Source organism: Tursiops truncatus, chromosome 2, assembly GCF_011762595.2.
Source record: "Tursiops truncatus isolate mTurTru1 chromosome 2, mTurTru1.mat.Y, whole genome shotgun sequence".
NCBI classification, from domain to species: domain Eukaryota; kingdom Metazoa; phylum Chordata; class Mammalia; order Artiodactyla; family Delphinidae; genus Tursiops; species Tursiops truncatus.
This window is the reverse complement of record NC_047035.1, coordinates 142,905,845-142,925,547: the sequence shown is the minus strand read 5'-3', so window position 1 is coordinate 142,925,547 and position 19,703 is coordinate 142,905,845. Positions and strand designations below refer to the sequence as shown.

At 47.0% G+C, this 19,703-nt stretch overlaps 1 protein-coding gene across 1 annotated transcript; it reads right to left on the bottom strand.

Moving 5' to 3' along the window:
• Positions 1-1,218: 1,218 nt before the first annotated feature.
• On the bottom strand, positions 1,219-12,155 carry MESD (mesoderm development LRP chaperone). The gene is made up of 3 exons (XM_033852223.2): positions 11,914-12,155; positions 4,762-4,994; positions 1,219-3,170 (listed from the first exon to the last, which is right to left on the bottom strand). Exons 1-3 carry the CDS (start codon positions 12,118-12,120, stop codon positions 2,912-2,914), a joined length of 699 nt encoding a protein of 232 aa, XP_033708114.1. The 5' UTR covers positions 12,121-12,155; the 3' UTR covers positions 1,219-2,911.
• Between the last annotated feature and the right edge of the window lie 7,548 nt (positions 12,156-19,703).

Here is a 19,703-nt window from a genome sequence, read left to right as displayed (position 1 = left end):
ACTGTTAGCAAAGCTAACTTAACAAAACCACATTGGAGGGTCATTTGGCAGTCTACATGGGAAGGTTAAAATTTGCTTCTTCTACCAATTCCACTGCTAGGAATCTGCCCCTCAGATATAAACACAAGTTTACCAAAATAGTTGGTAATATCTGTTAAAATGTCCAGTGCAGCACTGTACCTACTAGTGAGACCCTGAAAACTCAACGTGCATCAGCAGGGACTGTGCAGGGGAACCGTGGGTCAGACCTCACCACCACCCAGCTCATCCTGCGCCACCTTCAAGCAAGGCCTGAACTACTGAAAGACCCTCCCAACTTGCCCCTCACACCAACCACTGCCCACTTCCAATCAATTCTCTGGTGTAGCCAGTGCAAATCAGATTACCACTTGAATCCACCCCACAGCTAAAATCCTTCAGTCCTCCAGAATCTCTACCAGACCCTGTGCACCCCACACAGATGCTACAGTTCCAGCTTTCATCCTCATTACTGGAACGTACAAGGTCTAGGGCTTCCCGGGGGAATGGGGGGGAGGACAGCCAGGGAGACAGGAGTCAGGACAGCAGGCATTAGCTTTGTCGCCTGGTAAGGTAGTTCTGTACCTTAACAGCTGGCTTGCAGAGGTGGATTTTCTAAGTGAATGGGCCCCTCTTACATAGGACTCTTCCAAATAAATCTTCACTTTCATAATTCTTATTCATAAAGGTGTACTGTTTCTTTAAGAGATCCCAGAGACTTGTATAAGCTCTCGACCCCCATAAAACCTCCATAACTCACCTGTCCAGCCTGGTCCTGTGCTGTGCCCCAGCCTCTTCATTGGCCTTCCCGCTGTCCCTCCTCTGTTCCGTCTAACCACAGGGCCTTTGCATGGACTGTTTCCTCTGCCTAGGTTACTCCCTCCTCCTGCCTCAGAGAGGTCCCCTCTGACTATCCCAAGATTCCTCCACTTCTTGGCACTGTACTTCTTACCTATTTCAACGATTGCCATTTCACTTTGTATAGGATTAGTATTTGTCTTTCCCCACCAAATCACTGTTTCACGACGGCAGGGGCTGTATCCACACTGTTGCTGGCATCTAGTGGTGCCCAGAATGTAACAGAAGCTTAGTCAATACAGGCTGATGTGGCCGCATATCCCATAGGAAGCAATGAGACAGACGTGTACACTGTGACACGGAAAGCCAGCTAAGTGGAAACACAAGGTCCTGGGCAGGGTGGAGAGTGTGCGCCCTTCTGTTTAATGAAGACAAGCATCCAGTCAGGACGGCTGCCCTGTATACGAGGCCAGCGCGACGACAGATGACAGAAACCCGACAAATCGCTCAAGTAAAAACTGAAAAAACCCAGGGACAGGACTGGTTTCAGACGAGGCCGGATGCAGGGGCTTAGGCGATACCACCAGGACTCGGCTGTCTCCCTGCTTCTCCCCACTGCATCCTCAGACAGCCCTCCCCTGGAGGGGGCAAGAGGGTGGCAGCAGCTCCAGCCTCACTTCCCTGGCTTCAGATTGTATGAGAAACACAGAACGCCTCTTCCTGACGTGGCTCAAGCAAACTCACCCTGGGATTAATTCCTCCCTGGAGTGGGGGGCCTGCAGGGCAAACATCCCCCTACAGCACAGAACAGAAAACAAAGAGGGTGTGGATCACTGTGGGGAGATCTGAATAGTTACCAAAAGAAGGGGAAATAGAGGCTGTAAGGCCAAAACAAATACATATCACTGTAAACCAGTAAGTGTACCTTTCTTTTTTTTTTTGAAAACAAATTAACAGTAGCTTCCACTGGGACAAGGCAGTGGTAGCAGGGGAGGCCAAGGCTTTTTGCTTTGTACCATTCTTTAACGATGAAGTTTTCTAACCGTGTGCATGCTGTTTTTAATTTGTTAAAATCACAATGGAAGCCTTTTTGAACAAATGATTTTAGTTCTTAAAAATGACACCTGTGTATAAATTCCGTAACTCTTAGAGTAGGCTCTGACGTATGACAGCAACATCAGACAGTAACAGGTAGCACATCATATTAGTACCATACAAAAACACCACAATTTTAGGCACTTTATCAAAGAAAAATGTTTAGAAGTGAATGAGGTTATTGAGTCTTCTGCTACGCTCTGCAAAGAACTCTGCTCATGCCCGATTTACACCCTTGAAAATCATCACATGAAATGGAACACACAACTCTCAACACCAGCATTACTCTTTCCTAAATAAAGTTCTATTCTGACAGAACCCCTGGACTTACAGACTACATAAAACCTGACAGATACCAAGAGTTCTCTATAACTGACAAGAGGAATTCAAGTCCAAGAAACTCAAAGCGAATACTTAGGATTCCCAAGTTGCATTATTTTCTGTTCTCTGCATTTTCTGCACAGATTTGGGATTTACGCATCCTGGTGTCCTGATTGTATATTTAGATACGTGCAGTGCTCCTGTGGAGCGTTTCTAATCTCACAGTAATGAAGTGATGTCTGTGGCATGGAGAGCCTGATTCAATTTAGTCAGGAGTCTTAAGTTGGTCTGATGAGAACCTGGTATCCTTTCAGTTAACAGAAATAAAAAGCATGGATACAGCAGGCTGCCGGATAAGAGCAGGTGCAGCGAAGGGAGCGGTGCCACAGTCCGGCCAGAGACTCCCCACATTTATGGGGAAAAGCGACACCGCCAGCTTTCCATTTAAAGTGATTTTATAGTAATCGTGAATTTGTCAGTGTCCCATGTTAATTACAAAACCTCTGTCTTCTGACTTGAAGCCTTTTAAACAGTAATTCTTACACTGACCAGAAACTGGTCACATGGCAGACCTTTGCCAGCAGAGAACTCATGGCTGTGTGGTTTCCCACGCCCACCCCCGGCCCACGCGCCCTGGCTGAGCTCCCCGCGCTCCGCTGCAGAACCCGCAGCTGCCCCGCTACAGCTCTTCTCTTTTACTCCCAGCTCGATTGCCTTCCTTCGAAGCCTGAGGTTTCGGCTCTCCCCCCTCCTTCTTTTTGCCTTTCTCTTGCTTGGTTTTATTTTTCTCTTTGCTTCCTCTTCCTTTGCCAGGGTACACCTGTCCCTCCAGAGTTACATCGGCACACCTGTCTTGACTGACCAAGAAGTCCTTGATCTCCCAGGCGTAGCTGCCGTCACGCAGCATGAAGATGGCACGGTCTGACCCCACGATGAACCTTGACAGAGAGACGGGACCACAGTCAGCTCACTGCTAGTACAGGGCTAATGGGTCAGAGAGGCCCTGTGGCACTTAACCGAGAAATCTTTTTTCAAATTCTACATGAATACAGAACTAAACATTCTATTTTCGAAGGTCTGACAGTCACTGTTTGAAAATACTAGCTGGCTGAACCATTTAACACCTCGGCTCAGATCAAAACAAAGGAGAACCTGCGGGGAGGGGGTGTGCGGTAGACGTGGCTGCTCGCGTGAAGGGCGGGATTAGGAAGAAGGCCTCGGGAGGCTGCAGACGGGGCTCAGGCCCTCTGCCGGGGCAGCAACAGGGAGGCTGCCATTTGGGTCCGTTTTACATTCTGAAGGGCCCAGCTAAGCTTGCATCTGACAGAAGGCCTCTGCTGATAAAGGCTGAAAAACACCAGTTTAGATCAGGTCACAAGAGGCCCATGAAGGCTCAGGAGGATGCTCGGCTACTGGACAGAAACCCTAACCCTGGAAGTTAAAGCAAGCATCCAAGCACGTCCACACTCACCAGGCCCCAAGGAGCAGGGAGGAACAGAATGGAGCCTGGGTGGACGGATGGACCACTAGTGTGGCCAGTGGGCACAATCCTTCTGTTCCCGAGGGGCTACACCTACGACACCACCCTTCCGTTTGTAACGCCCCACCACTTCAGAGATCGGTGAGAGCTCTGGACCAGTAACCACCACAGCACTGATTTGTTCCCCTAAGTGTCTACTTAAGCTAACAAAAGCATTCTGCCGGGCTTCCCTGGTGGCGCAGTGGTTGAGAGTCCGCCTGCCGATGCAGGGGACACGGGTTCGTGCCCCGGTCCGGGAAGATCCCACATGCCGCGGAGCGGCTGGGCCCGTGAGCCATGGCCACTGGGCCTGCGCATCCGGAGCCTGTGCTCCGCAACGGGAGAGGCCACAACAGCGAGAGGCCCGCGTACCGCAAAAAACACACAAAAAACAAACAAACAAAAAAAGCATTCTGCCATCCTAGACACTCTGAGTACTCCTTCATTCCTTTTACATTTCCCGAACTAAGATATTTGAAGACCCTAAATTTCAGAACTGTTTTTGGGGAAGAAAAAGGAAATTCCTTAAAATTGCATCTTAGGAGTATATTGACCTCTGACAACTGGGCTCCTTCACTTTAAAGTAACAGTCTGCTCCAAGCTTATGTGTAAACATAGCTACACAGAAAAGCATTCTCTGAGGCGCAGAGACTTCTAAAGGAAGAGGCACACTACTGTCAAACGGTAACTAATTTGCCCCCCACAGAGGCTAAGCTATACAGCTTCTTACTCAGATAAAAGAAAAGTTAAAGACCCAAAGATAAATAGCTTTAGGATCAAATGAGATATGAAAGCAAACAAATAAATAAACTTACTGGCTTTGACCAAAAATGAACACTCTTCTTCAAAGACAGAAGAAAAGGTAAATAAATAAATGTAAAAGAAGACAGACTAGATAGGAAAGGTCCAGAGCCCTTATAAGTACTGCCAGGAAGGATATGCCATTACACAGACACAGAAAAAGCTCCAGCACAGCCCCCATCTTCTCAGCAAGGCTGTTGCTGCTTTACCTCTGGACGTCGTAGTTGGCGTTGAAGAGACTGCCCTGCCAGAGGCTCGTGATCTCCTCCGTCTCCTTCTCCGTGGGGCTTCCTGATACAGTGACGAACATCATGAGCGTCTTGCCCTTCTTTGTCATCTTCAATATGCTCTCAGGCTTGCCCGGGTCTATCTGTGAGAAGTCTATAGGTGCAGAGGGTCTTTTGTGCTCTGGGAGATCTCCTTCTTCTATGTCGTCATCTTTCTATAAGGATGGAGGAAAAAAAGCATCAGACAAAGTATGCATTTCAACTGGCAAAGGCAAGAACATCTGCGTATGATGTCAGGTGCAGGTTTATGATCTAAATAATAACAGAAAGAAGTAAACCCAGGGGATTCCCTCCTCCACTTGACTTTCAAGCAAAGGCTAAATTTCAGGCAGCACTCATCACTCCAGGTCACCAGTCACAGAGAACCCCATGTGATGGGTTTCTAAAGTTTTTTCACCCTCAAAGAATCTACCCAATATGGTAGACTATAAGAATGGCCACATTCGGGTTTGGTCATACAATTAAATACTACACAGCGATGAAGAAAAACAAATACTGATACATGCAACCGATCTCAAAAATACTATATTGAGTGACAGAGCCGGGCACAAAAATCAGACACGTTATACAATTCGTTTATTTGAAATTCAAGAACAGGTAAAATTAATCCAGGACGACAGAAGTGAGAACAGTGGCTGCCTCTCGGGGAGAGGGTTACAAGGTGGGACTGACTGAGAAGGGACACAAGGGTACTTTCTGGGGTGTGGGAATGCTCTGTATTTTCACAGGGGTGTGGATAACTTAACAGATGTATCCATTTGTCAAAACTCATGAATTTTCACTGAATACTGAAAATCTGCACTTCATGTACATCAATTCCACCTAAAAAATAAGAACCATAAACAAATATTCAGTTCTAGGTAGTAGGTTTGGTTGTTGCAGTGGTGTAAGCTAGCAATTCTGAACCACAATCTGAATTCTAGGCTTGAGCAAAGGAGTAACTGTATTGAGGCTAATGAGAGCCAGGTTCTTCCCTTTGGGGAAGGGAGCTACAAATACAGAAGGGGGAAGAATGCACCTGAGGTATTGGGCTGGCATTGGAGGCAGCAGAAGGAACTTATGATTTTTGATAGACAGATAGATAATAATATTTAAAAGAACCAGGATTCCGCAGAGAAAAGGCTAATTCCAGCAAAGAAAACAGAAGATGAGTCTGGAATATCTTCTTGTATCAGAAAGTGAGAAAGTGCTCGGAGAATTATGGGATGTGTCAGAATGACACAGAAGCCAACATGAAACAGAGCTCATGGGCCTAATCTGGAATAATTTGAAAATCAAAATAATGACAGAATGATTTATAACTCCCAAATAAAATAAGAACCACTGAATCCAGACCCAAATAAACAAGTGAGTTAATTGCTAATGGTAGAATGCCAACCAATAAATAGAAGATAAATGAATTAAAACCACGTAAAAGAACCTGTGTTCATTGGAGAAAAGGCTACTCCCAGCAGCAAAAAGAAATGCAGGGACTTCCCTGGTGGCACAGTGGTTAAGAACCCGCCTGCCAATGCAGGGGACACGGGTTCGAGCCCTGGTCCAGGAAGATCCCTCATGCCGCGGAGCAACTAAGCCCGTGCGCCACAACTACTGAGCCTGCACTCTAGAGCCCGCAAGCCACAACTACTGAAGCCCTTGCGCCTAGAGCCCGTGCTCTGCAACAAGAGAAGCCACCGCAATGAGAAGTCCGCACACCGCAACGAAGAGTAGCCCCCGCTCGCCACAACTAGAGAAAGCCCGTGCGCAGCAACAAATACCTAACGCAGCCAAAAAAAAAAAGGAAGTGCAGTACTGCTCGATGTTATCACACGGATGATCCCTGACAACATTATGTAAGTGAAAGGAGCCAGACACAAAAGACTACATACACATTGTATGATTCTACTCATATGAAATGTCCAGAGCAGCCAAGTCTATGGAGACAGAAAGTAGATTAGAGGCTGCCTAGGGCTGGCTGGAGGGCTGGGAGGAACTCAGGGAGGGGTGACCGAGACTACGGAGTTGCTTTTTGGGGTGATGCAAATGTTCCAAAATTGACTGTGGTGATGGCTGCACAACTCTTTGAATATTCTAAAAACCATTGAAATGTACACTTTAAATGTGAACTATATGGCATGTGAATTATATCTCAATAAAGCTGTTATCAAAAAAAAGAAAAAAAATCACACGAAAAAACCCAACCTAAAATGAAACAAAAAGCCCCTATACACTACTTGGGCCTCTTGACAAATCATTGAAGGGCCAAGGCTTAAGACACCAACAATAATGCACTGCAGTAAACATATTTTTAATAAAAGATGAGAATGAAAGAATTCTGAAGCAGTGTTTGAAGGCGATCCGTATTTGTATCAGAGCTAGGATCTGACTTCAGCTCCACCTGACTAACCTGTGTGGCCTTGGACAAGACTCCATAATCCTCGAGGCCCGTTTCCTCGTCAGGAAGAGGAAAAGCAGAACTAGGTGATCTCCAAGGCCCTAGCAGCGTGGCGCCAGCCTTTTCCTCAGCTCTGCCACCCTCTCAGCTGACCCACTTCTTCCTCATTTTGCTCTGAAAGAGCTGCTGGTGACCTGTAGGCAGGAGCATGGGCTTCACGGTCACAGGGACCTGGGCTTGGCTCCAGGTCCCAGCCCTATAGCTGTGTGGCCTTGGAGAAGTGGAAAATCACTTTCCTCACCTATAATGGGGGCGGAGGATAATGACGGTATCCCCCTCCTAAGTTTGTTTGGGGGATTTAATGACACAAAGGCGAGTAGTAAATACTTAATACATGTTGCCTAATACCACCTGACCCTCTGTAACCTGGCCTCCAGCTGACTATGGAAATCACCCTCTCAAAGTACACAGGAGCTCCCGGTGGCCAAATTCACAGGCTGTTTCTGACTGTATTCTCTTCTATTTCTCCATAACATCTGTCACGGCTGCCTTAAAATACTTCGAGACGTCTAGTTGGTTCAATTACCTGGAATATTTTTACTTTTCAAGCTGATCCTACTGATGGTCATGACATTAACTCAGTAGGTCACAAGCACCACTTCTTTTCCATGAAAATATAATTAAATAACCATTAGTCTAGTGCATACAGCAAAGGTAAGGATCGTTTCAAGAAACTTTAATTTCCATTTTATATGTTTGAGGGTGAGTTTCGGTTAAAAAAGGAAAAGAAAACCAGTACACTAGTTGCAAGCAATTGTCCAGGTCTATTCTTAGTTCCACTGCTTCCCTGAGTAAGCTTACCTGTTCTATCACTTTCTCTAAACTGAAAGCAATCAAACGCTTACCCCCAAGCAGGGCTGGGGTGGGGGGACGACCAAGCGGCCCTCCCCACACCCTACCCAGGCTTGTCTCCAGGCCAGTCTTGCATTTCTGACCGGCTTCACCACTTCTCCACTGCTGTTTGTCAAATGTAACAGCTACAGAGCTGAACTCCCTTTTCCTGTAAATCCTTTTCTTCCTCCCAGGGTCCTTGATAATAATACCAGCTACCATCTACTGTGTAGCTACTGTGTCTCGGGCATTTGTTATTTCCCACCTCAGGACAATTCTGCAAGATCCCCATTGAACAGAGAAGTGGATGAGGCTCAGAGAAGGTAAGTAACTTACTCGAGGCCACAGGCTTGAAGGGGCTGATGCTGAAGTACAAACTCACAGTCTGGCTCTGGATCCCTCCCCACCTGCCCCTCTGCAGCACCTGGTTACAGTAATGTAAGAAGGAATCACCTTCGGTTTTCCTATACCAACCAGGACTCAGCAGTAGTTACAACGCGGTGGAAGTGGAAGGAGTTCTCCCCTTCCTGCCCCACTCCACATCTGAGGCAGGCCTCTCACTGCGGGGATGATGTTCACACTAGCAGAGGAGTGGGGGAAGAATTCAGGGATTGCCACCAGGGGAGGAAGCGCTGCTTCCTTCAAAAAAGCAACCAGAGACGGATCTGCTCTCCCACAGAAAAAAATAACTGCTACTGCGGAAGGGCGCTCACGCTTGCAGAGGGTCTGCAAACATCAGCTCATTTCACCTGCACGGAACCCTGCGAAGTGGGATGTTATCTGGCTTTACGGATAAGGAAAATGAGGATCACAGTTACCAAGGGTTAAGGCTGAGTTCAAAACCTCTGTCCTTTCACTACATTATCCTTGTCACCTTCCTGGTTATGCAGTCAATCAACTGCCAAGTCGAGTTAAGAGCATAAAATCTCTCACATTTCTTTCTCCCTTCTAATCCATTACTGCAGCTTCTAGCTTAACCCAGGTCCTCCTCGTCCCCCTTCGTTTGCACTCTGTTCACCAATCTGTATGGCAGTGTAGTGAAATGGTTAAAAGAACAAGCTTTAAAGTCAAGTGACCGAATGTGAAATTAAGTTAATTTGCTGTGTGCCTTTGGGCAAGTTACTTAACCTCTCTGTGCCTCAATATCATCTAGAAAACAGAGATAAGTACCACCCTCCACAAACAGGTAAGGGGATTAAATGAGATAAGAGTGTTTAGCCTTGTTAGCTAATGAACACTCAATAAACATTAGGTTGTCTCTGCCTTCAGAGTCTCTCCCTGCCCATCCATCTTAAACTTTGCTGACTGATTAATTTTCCTGAATTTTAACCCTAAGTATGATATTCCACTATTCAAAAACGTTCGGACAGCTGAAACAACCACTCTAGGGCATACTCTGAAGCCTTTTAAAAATATTACAAGGACTATGCAGTAACCTGCGGAAATGCTTAATATATAGCAAAAGAAAAAAAGAACAGCAGAAAATTCCATTGATGCTATGCTTTCAGCTGTAAAAACTATGTCTGAATACAGAAGGGGAACCAAAAGACTACACACGTTTTGGGATGAAGTTATGGATGATTAAACATGCCAGTATTATAACATTTGGGTAACACAACTTTTCAAACTCATCAGGGACTACATTTTCCCTTCTAAATAAAGTCCAAACCCCACAGGATTCAAGGCCTAGCAAGGCCTGGTTCTCACTAACCTCTCACTATGTGGCTTCAGAAAGTCTGTTCCAGCCAACCTAACCAATTTATTATATCAGCGTAGCTAATAGTTAGAGCTGCACTATTCTAGGTTCTTTCCAAGTTTTCTCAGTTAATCCTCACAACAACTCTGAGGTGGGTACTAACACCTCTGTTTTGCAGGTGAGGAAACTAAGTCCAGAGAGGCTCTTTACCAGTCCGTATTTCCAAGCTGAAGTGGTTTGAACCCAGGGAGTCTAACTCCACAGCCTGGGCTATTAATATTTACAGCATTGGGCTTCCCTGGTGGCGCAGTGGTTGAGAGTCCGCCTGCCGATGCAGGGGACACGGGTTCGTGCCCCGGTCCGAGAAGATCCCACATGCCGCGGAGCGGCTGGGCCCGTAAGCCATGGCCGCTGAGCCTGCGCGTCCGGAGCCTGTGCTCCACAACGGAAGAGGCCACAACAGAGAGAGGCCCGCCTACCGCCAAAAAAAAAAAAAAAATATATATATATATATATATATATATATAAATAATTAGATAAAAAATATAAATATATATATAAATAAAATATATATAGATATATTTACAGCATTCTGCCCAGTCCCCTCACGTCCCATCCACCTCAGCTCATGCTGCTCGGTTAGTAATGCCATTCTCCCACATTCCCTGGTCTACCTAAAACACCATTTCCTTCCTGAAACCCTTTGAGATTCCCACAGCACTTTCTTTTTATAGCACTCAGCCATTTCTACTGTGTACTGCAGTTATTTTTACTGTTAACTGCTATTCCTGATGGTTGGATCCCTTGTACACCTCTGCAGCACCCTTTTTTGTCTTGCTCAGGGTCTGAGTGTTTCCAGGCTAGGATTTCTGCACGAGATGCGATTCTCACTTTGGTGGATCAAAAACTGCACTTGCCAGAATCCAAAAAGAGACTGGGAGATTGCAAGGGAGATGGAAAGTGGGGAAGGAACTGCTGCACCAAGTTCCTTTTTCCTTAGTGGTTGGCAAACACCCAGATCGACCCTGAGCTTTCCTTCAGCTGCAGGTCAACATGAAAACTGCTTTCTTCCAGTCAAATGCATCAGATGGTACTTTAAACTCATGTCTGAAAGCCTCTATCCAATACAAACACACACACACAGATAACCACAAAATAACAAAACATCAGTGTTGAAAGAAATCATCCAGTAAAATTTCATTCTGCACATAAGGAACCAGAGGTCTAGAGTGGAGACCCACTTGCCCAAGGTTACACAGTGAACAGAACCCAAGCTTCTGACTCTAGATCGCCAGCTGTGCAAATGAACCAGGACAAGACACCCACCTCTGGATGCGAAAGAGGCAGCAACGTGGTTTTGGTTAGTCAACCTTACCTAAAAAGGTTATTATCCACTCCCTGTAATTACGCACTCCAGTGCATTCAAGTTACAAATCAGAAAACTGACTCTCACAGAAGCAAATCATTGCTCCCTTAAGCGAATAATGTGAGCTCCATGAGAGAGCGCCACTAGCCTCTGCTACCGCCTCCCACCCCCCTCCCCCCTCAAATTAAAGCCACTCACAAAATTACAAAAACTCGTAGCAGGGACATATAACCAAAATGGGCACTCTGAATTCCTACTAATTTAGAACACGGGAGAACTATGAAAGCTGAAACGGCCCTCTTGAAAGATAATCCTCACCATGCCCGTCGCCCATCCACTCGCCCCATTCTTCAGGAGTGTAATGGAAAAGGTCTCCCTCCCCATTAGCAGGGCGCACTGACCACGGGGAGCAACGCGGCGGCGACCCGGGTACTGAAGGCAAAGTAGGGCTGAATAGGGAGAGGCTGACCCGTGACTGGAGTGGCCCGGGGAATGGTGGAAGAGGACACTGGGATGAATGTCCTGGGACGGGGGTCAGCAGGGTGATCGGGGGTCAGAGGAGGCACTGAAGATTAGCGGTGGCTGGAGTGGGTCAGTAAGGGCTCGAGGCATGCGTAGAGAGGAGGTTAGTGGGTCGGAAGATTCCGAGACTGAGGTCTAAAGGGTCCCAAGACGGAGGAGGTGAGAGGTCACTGGGAAGGGGCCCGGCACAGAGAAGAGCCTGGAGGGTGTGCGCGCGCCGCGGACCTCCCACTGTTCCAAAAGACGAGCCATGTCCGCGTCATTGTAGTCGCGAATATCCTTCTTCTTCTTCCGGAGAGGTGGGGTGGCCTCGCCGGGCGTCTCGGCTGGGCCCTCAGCGGCGAAGGCCCTCAGCGGCAGCAGCAGGAGCAGCAGCAGTTCAGAGGCACAGAGAAGGACCACGGCGACACGGGCCCAGCCGGAGGCCGCCATCTTCGTCGCGCCGCGCCGCGCCGCGCCGCCGCGAGGACCGGACCTGCGCGAGCCGCCGGCCCCGCCCCAGGCCACCACTTTCCCGGGCCCGCCCTCTGCCGTCGCCTGCGTGGGACACGCCTCCAGCCCCGCCTCCACAGGCTGGAGGCCCCAGTGGTTCCGCCTCCCTGCCCTCGGTAGCCTACCAGGCCCCGCCCCGGCCCATTTCCTCCAGCCCTCACCTCCTGAAGCCCCGCCTCCTCCGCCATCTTGGCCCCGCCCCGCCCCAAGGGTTTCTCCGGATGGTCCGGCTGAGGCTTTCACCCGGGGCTGGTTCGGACCCGAGTGCTCGCCCTCATTTTCCGCCAGAGGCCGACGTTTTTCTCTCTAACGCGCAGGCCAGGTCCAAAAATTCCCTCAGGGCCTCTAGGATCCTCAAACAGCGCCTCACGAGGCCTCACGTTTTCGCCTGTGAAATGAATTAGAGCTGGAACTTCTAGGAGCTGCCTTTGCTCTAAGAAAGCAGGTTTCACGAGGTCACACGTTTCCTCCCAGTCTCCTGCAATTTCCTTTGAAAACAGCCTGTTGAAAACGAGTGAGTGGCAGGTAGAGCAACTTTCTCAGGAGATCGTGAATAGATCGGGCCCAGGGCTTTGCTGCTCAGCAGAGAGTTCAATTCGTCTCTCAATATTACTGTCATCTCTTGAAGTTGACAAAGCTTTTTAAAAAAATCATGACTTCTCACCTGTAAAACAGCTTCAGTATCTCTTCTGATTTTAACCTAATACTGTCGGCTCTGTTTAATCCTTTCCAAGGTTGAATCATTCTGTTTTTTGATTCTTACTTAAAAAGATTCAGCCCAGAGATGCTTTAAAATTCCACGGATTTTAAATGGCTGATCTGCTGAGTTCTTCTAAATTTTTAATTGGATAAATAAGACACGAATCACTTACTGAAGCTGTAGAATATTTGACCATCGTACAAAAACATTCTGCCCTATTCCACGCCAGCCACAATTCTGCTTCACACCAAACAGTTATCAGTCTGTCGAATACTGTATACATTTTTCTATACATTTCCAAACATCAGAGTGTCTCTAGAAATGGTTTTGTTGCATTTATATGTGTGTTTATGACAGCACACTACAAATCGGTATGCGTATTAGCTCTTTAAGGGTTTTCCACTTACCAGTATGACGTGATGAACTTTCATTCTTTATACTGCAGTATAGTATGTTTGGGTATTAATATGCCAATAGTTTATTTCCTTATTACCCTACTGATGGGCATTTACTACCAATTCTTCTGCTATTACCAAAAGAAAAAAAAAAGAGCCATAATAAACCTCTTTATTCATGCCTTGTGTTATGGGCTGAATTGTACCCCCCCGAATTTCACATGTTGAAGTCCTAACTCCTCAGGACCTCAGAATGTGACTGTATCTGTAGACAGGCTCTTTAAAGAGGTCATTAAGTTAAAATGTTGTTAGGGTGGACCCGGATCCAATATGACTGGTGTCCTTGTAAAAGAAGAGGAAATTTGGACACAGTCATGTATAGAGGGGAGACCACGTGAAGACACAGGGAGGAGATGGCCATTTACAAGCCGAGGAGAGAGGTCTCAGAAGAAACCAACCCTGCTGACACCTTGATCTGGGACTTCACCCTCCAGAATAGTGAGAAAATAAATTTCTGTTGTTTAAGCCACCTGGTCTGTACTTTGTTATGGCAGCCCTTAGCAAGCTAATATATCTTGCTTGGATAAGATTATAGGCTACATATAAGAGAAAGCTGAATTTGTAAAAAAGTGGCTTAAACAAGACAAGAGAGTGGTGTTGTTACTGTTTGATTTTTCTTTCACAGAAACAGTTGGATACTAAGCATCTAGGGCTGGTATTTTGGCTCTTTGGTCATCTGGTACCTAGTCTTTTTCTCATCCTGTTCCATCACACTGGCCTGTGGCTTCCATCCTCAAGGTCACAACTTCCTAAATAGCTACTGGAGCCCTAGCCATCAAGATGGCATTCATCCAGAGGAAGGAGGAAGGAAGGAAAGCCAATAGGAGCACACCTTTTAATGGACTCAGCTTCTTTTGTTTTTGTTTTTTTGTTTTCTGCGGTACGTGGGCCTCTCACTGCTGTGGCCTCTCCCGTTGCGGAGCACAGGCTCCGGACGCGCAGGCTCAGCAGCCATGGCTCACGGGCCCAGCCGCTCGGCGGCATGCGGGATCTTCCCAGACCGGGGCACGAACCCGCGTCCCCTGCATCGGCAGGCGGACTCTCAACCACTGCGCCACCAGGTAAGCCCGAGTCAGCTTCTTTTAAGCAGCCTACTTGGATGTTCCACACAGCACTTCTGTTTACATCTCATGGGCTGGAACCTAGCCTTCTCAGGGAGGCTGTCTTCTGGCTGTCCACATTGTTACTCCAAATAAAACTGGGATTCTGTTATTAAGGGAAAAGAGGAAGTGGACGTTGAACAGGTAACTATTAGTTAACAATGTCTGCCTCACCTTCAAGCTTAGGACCATTGAAGTTTAAAGCTCTCCCACTGTAGAGTGGCTGATATCGTGCATACATCTGTATGTATACAGGCTGTGCCATTTCCTATTGACATTAAGCAGAAACAACTCATAAGAAAAAAAGTTTTTTTCTTTTCTTTTCTTTTCTGAAATCATAGGGGAAATGTCATAAGCTTTCTCCCCAGAGCGCGTTGCTCCACCCAGTGGCTCAGTGCCCTGTCCTGGTGCAGTCATGCTAAAAAACATGCACAGCTGTGGCCGATCATGCGCTCTGCTGGGAGGGGTCACCCTGCTCACTTTGCCAGCTGCCAAGTTAAGGTGCAAAAGTGCTGGGATTCCTGGTCCGTAGTATCCAGTGATACAGAGAGAGAAAAAAAAAAAGGCGTTTAGTGTTTTACAGAAGTTGTGTAAGACAAAATTCCAGGGCTCCTTTCATCTAAGGAGGAAATCAATTCAGTTTATTATCCAGTGATGTGCAAACATCTGGATTGATGGCATTTTCACCGATTTGAGGTTTGGAACTTGATTCAGTTCAACCCTGCGAGAGTGTATTTTTACTAAGGGTCTACTGTCAATCAAGAACCGCATGGGGGCACTGATGGAAAGAAAGATGACTATGAGAAAGTCCCTGCACTACAGAGCCTGCAAGCTAGCAGGGGACATAAACAATACACAGTAAGTATAATGCAGATTGCAGGAGGTCAGGACCTGACGGGATCATACGATGATGATAATATCCCTATGCTAAACAAGAGGAAACCCTGGTTTTGGAATGGCGTCATTTGTCTGAGGTCACACAGCTTGTGAAGTGGCAGGCAAGAATCCCAGCCCAGGTCTATCGGATGACGAGGTGTATCTCTCTCCCAGTGTAGCACCATCTCTATCTGGGTTAATCGTCAAGGCACTCAGGAGAGTTAAACTGGAGGCCAGATGGAAGACTCGTTGAAAACGAGTCTGGAGGCAGGAATGCTCAGATGGGATGAGATAAGAGTGTGAACCTGATCTGAGGCCGTGTAGTAGGGCAGGAGAGGAGGGGACAGAAGTGAAAGAGATTGTGTGGTCATGGCTTAAATGCGGCCACCGTTGCCCCGGGGTTTAATACTAACCGTACCTCTAAGTGGTTCAATGACTGCAGATGGTAAAACCAAGCCCCCATCTACGCTCCATCTTAGGTGGCCTCAGCTGGGCTCCTCCTGGCTTGTGTCACGCCACAGCACACAAGGATGTCTAGCAATATCTGTAATCAAGCAGGGATGATATTCAAACTATTGAAAAACTGGAATGGCACAGTTTCCAGCTATTCAGGACCGAGAAGGTACCCTGTACCCTGAAGGGTACAGCTCGGTTCTGGAGGCTCTAGGGTGCCAAATATTAACCCTTTAAAGTCTGAATAATGGGGAATCATGGGAAGAGGGTCCTGAGGTTGGGGCTGAGGCAGAGACAGGGGAGGCCATGACCATTTATCATTCTTTACTTTAGTACTTTTTACCTCGGTGCAAGAAGAGTCCCCAGGTATCTCCTGAGCTTTCTATTTACTCGCATGTAGCAACTAACCGATTATCTTTTGACTACAATTACAGATTTCCAGGAGAGGATGTGATGGTCCCAGGCTGGGGTGGGTGTCTGTTCCTGGTCACCATCATTACTTGAGAGCAGGACTCGTACCATTAAATTTAACACTTAAAACTTGTGTTTGTAAGAGGGAAAGGGGGGGTGGGGTGGGAGGAACTGGGAGACTGGGATTGACACATATTATATTATTGACACTATGTATAAGATAGACAGCTGATGGGAACATACCTGTAGCACAGGGAACGCTAGTAATGCACTGTGGTGACCTAAATGGGAGGGAAGTCCAAAAGGGAGGGGATATCCGTATGTGTATGGCTGATTCGTTTTGTTGTGCAGTGGAGGCTAACACAACATTGTAAAGCAACCATACTCCAAAAACAAACAAACAAGCAAAAACACTTGTGTTTGGGCTTCCCTGGTGGCGCAGTGGTTGAGAGTCCGCCTGCCGATGCAGGGGACACGGGTTCGTGCCCCGGCCCGGGAAGAGCCCACATGCCGCGGAGCGGCTGGGCCCGTGAGCCATGGCCGCTGAGCCTGCGCGTCCGGAGCCTGTGCTCCGCAATGGGAAAGACCACAGCAGTGAGAGGCCCGTGTGCCGCAAAAAAAAAAAAAAAAAATGGGGTGGGGAACCCACATAAATGCACCAATGCTCCTAAAATACTGATTGATACTGTTCTCTTCACCAACATGTAAGAAAAAAAAGTCTAGTTTCAACTGAAATTCTCAGAATAATACACTTAATTCAAATTGTCTGTAATACTGCAAATGCCTGGAAAATTTACGGAAGTGATTTGAATTCCTCTCCTAAGAGGAAAAGGTAGGAATTTTATCTGTGTTATCTGAAACATCACCTATATGTTGCAGCACAGATATATGCAATTACGTTTAGAGAACTCACAATCTCTGTTTCCAAAGAATTAGCTTCCTGGACCCTCCAAAACAAGCTGGTAAGAGAAATGGGGTGAACACACTTGCTAAGCAAAGGTCAAGCATTCAACCTTAGAGCTGTGAGCGGTAGATCACGATCACACACAGGCCGCGCCCCTGCTGTGGGTTCATGAATGTCCATGACTCTGTCCATTACTGAGTAAGAGCTGCAGGCAACAGGATTTTGGTTCAATGAAAGGATGTCTTCCTTGCAGAGAACTGCACATGAATTAATTCATTAATTTATTACTTCCACAGACATTTATTGACAACCACGCAATGCACTGGGTGTGGGGAAGAGATGAATAGATCAAGTCCTGTCCTTAAAGAGATGACAGGGTGGTGGGGAGAGAGTTAAGCTGACAGCTACAAATACACTATGCTCATGGCCACACTGAAGCTGGGCACACAGCACAATAGGCACAAGGGAACAGAAATGCCTGAGTATGTCTTGGGGTCAGGGAGGCTCCATGTGAAGGATCTGGGGAGACGAGATCTCAGTACTTATTTTTTCTCCCCTACAGAATTCTGGAAAATGGAAAATACATCCAAAGATCATTAACCAGTAGGGAAATGGGGTAGAGAATTTATCTGTGAAAGCAACCTTCACCTCCATGTAGGGATCCCTGGTAAACTAGATCGCAGAAAGTTCCAGATCTCCCAGATCTTCGGACCTGAAGGCTCAGGTGTGCCTGCCATGCTATGACTGGTCCTACACACAGGCCTCTCTCACACACTCAGCTTCAGGTGAACAGAGACAGCACGGAGGGAGGGAGGGTGGAAGGTGGTGGGGGGAGAGGGTGGTATCTGGGAGTGATGGATGAGATCCTGCCCAGGTGCTCTTATTGTATGGAAACAAAATACACCAGAAAGAGGACATGCTGGGTTAGGAGAGTGACCTGTCACACAGTGACCCTGCTCCTTAAATGAGCTGTAGTCCAATGTATGTCAGACCGTCATTCATCACCTGTGGGGATGAGTGAAATCAGGGAGAAGGAGGGTTAGGGGCAAATTTTTCCAGATATAAATTTCTCTCCTTTAGAAGAGACATTGAAAGGAAGATATTAAGGACGATGCTTGGCCACGTGTAAGAAAGAATGCCTGAGAATGAACTGGCCCACCTAAGAGCACAAAAACGGAACAGCGACACTGCTGCAAAGGAAAGATACATTAGGGCAGAGAATGCCCCTTACTGACCACCAGGTGGCACTGTAGACCAGACACAGCTTGGTTGTTAGTCTGCTAAAATCTGGAGTGCAGTGTGAAAGTTGGGTATCAAAACCCAATAGGGCTAGATACGTACAATGGAAAATTATTCAGTCTTAAAAGGGAAAAAAATTCGGACACACGTGACAGTATCAGTGAACCACGAAGACATTATTCTAAGTGAAATAAGTCAGACAGAAAAGAACAAATATTATATGATTCCACTTACATAAGTTACTTAGAATAGTCACATTTATAGAGATAGAAAGCAGAATGGTGGCTTCCAGGGGAATGAGGAGTTATCGTTTAGTGGGTACAGAATTTCAGTTTGAGAAGATGAAAGGTTTCTGGAGATGGATGGTGGTGATGATTGCACGACAATGGGAACGCACTTAATACCACGGACCTGTGGCTAGGTTCACAAAAATGGCCAAATGGTAAATTCTATGTTATGAATATTTTACCCCCCCCCCCACACACAAGAAAATCAGAGGCTCATACTGTTGTCTTATACCTGCTTAAAGTCCAGGCGGAGGATGCACCTACTGGAATAGGCAAAGAAGGAAGGACAGGATTTTTCCCTAATCTGGCCTTTGTCATTTCCACCTTTCCTCCCCAAATCCTCGGTCAGCTCTCTATTTGCATCTTGTTCATTCATCTATTTATTAAATGCCTACTACGTGTTGGCCCTGAGCTGGGCACTGAGAATACATTCTCCAGTGGCCAAGCCATTTTCTGTACAGCCCCCAGCTTCCTCCTGTCTGTTCCATTCACCTTCCGCCAGCCAGTCCTTCAGCCCACAATTTTTGCACCTTGCTTCTGTCAATTTTCACTTGAATGGAAAATACTTTGCACGGTACCTTTCGCTCATATCATATTTGAATTTTAAAAGAGGATTAGAAGAAGTACCGGGTGGCGTTTTCTACAGAAAAAGCCCTTACTGCTGTGAGTCTAGGGGTAGATGCTGCCTTCCTCTGTTAATCCAGTTAGAGGAAACTATGCTTCAGCAACAAACAACCCTCAAATCTCAGTGGCTTCACCGTGAGTTTACTCTTTGCTCATGTTACATGTCCCACACAGTCAGTAGAGGGTCTGCTCCACGGTCACCTAGGCTTATGGAGGCCCCATCATCTTTCAGCTGCACCACCTAGAACAGTCTGCCGAGCAGCTGCAGCAGGGGAGGAGAGTGGAGAATTACAGATCGGCTTTCCACAGCCTCCGTCCCAGATAACGCACATCACCACCACTTACGTTTCATTGCTCAGAACTGATGACACGGTCCTGCCTAATTGCAACCGGACTGTCTGGTGAGTATCACTCTCTCGACTCTAGTTTCTTGACTCTGTGCTCTCACTAGACCAATAGTGAAGCTGTGATGAC

Coding starts and splice junctions, on each gene's coding strand:
- MESD (XM_033852223.2), bottom strand. CDS start 12,120: ATGGCGGCCTCCGGCTGGGCCCGTGTCGCCGTGGTCCTTCTCTGTGCC. Junction 4,995..11,913: donor GTCTTTTGGAACAGTGGGAG/GTCCGCGGCGCG, acceptor CCATCCTTATAG/AAAGATGACGACATAGAAGA. Junction 3,171..4,761: donor GCCAACTACGACGTCCAGAG/GTAAAGCAGCAA, acceptor CTCTCTGTCAAG/GTTCATCGTGGGGTCAGACC.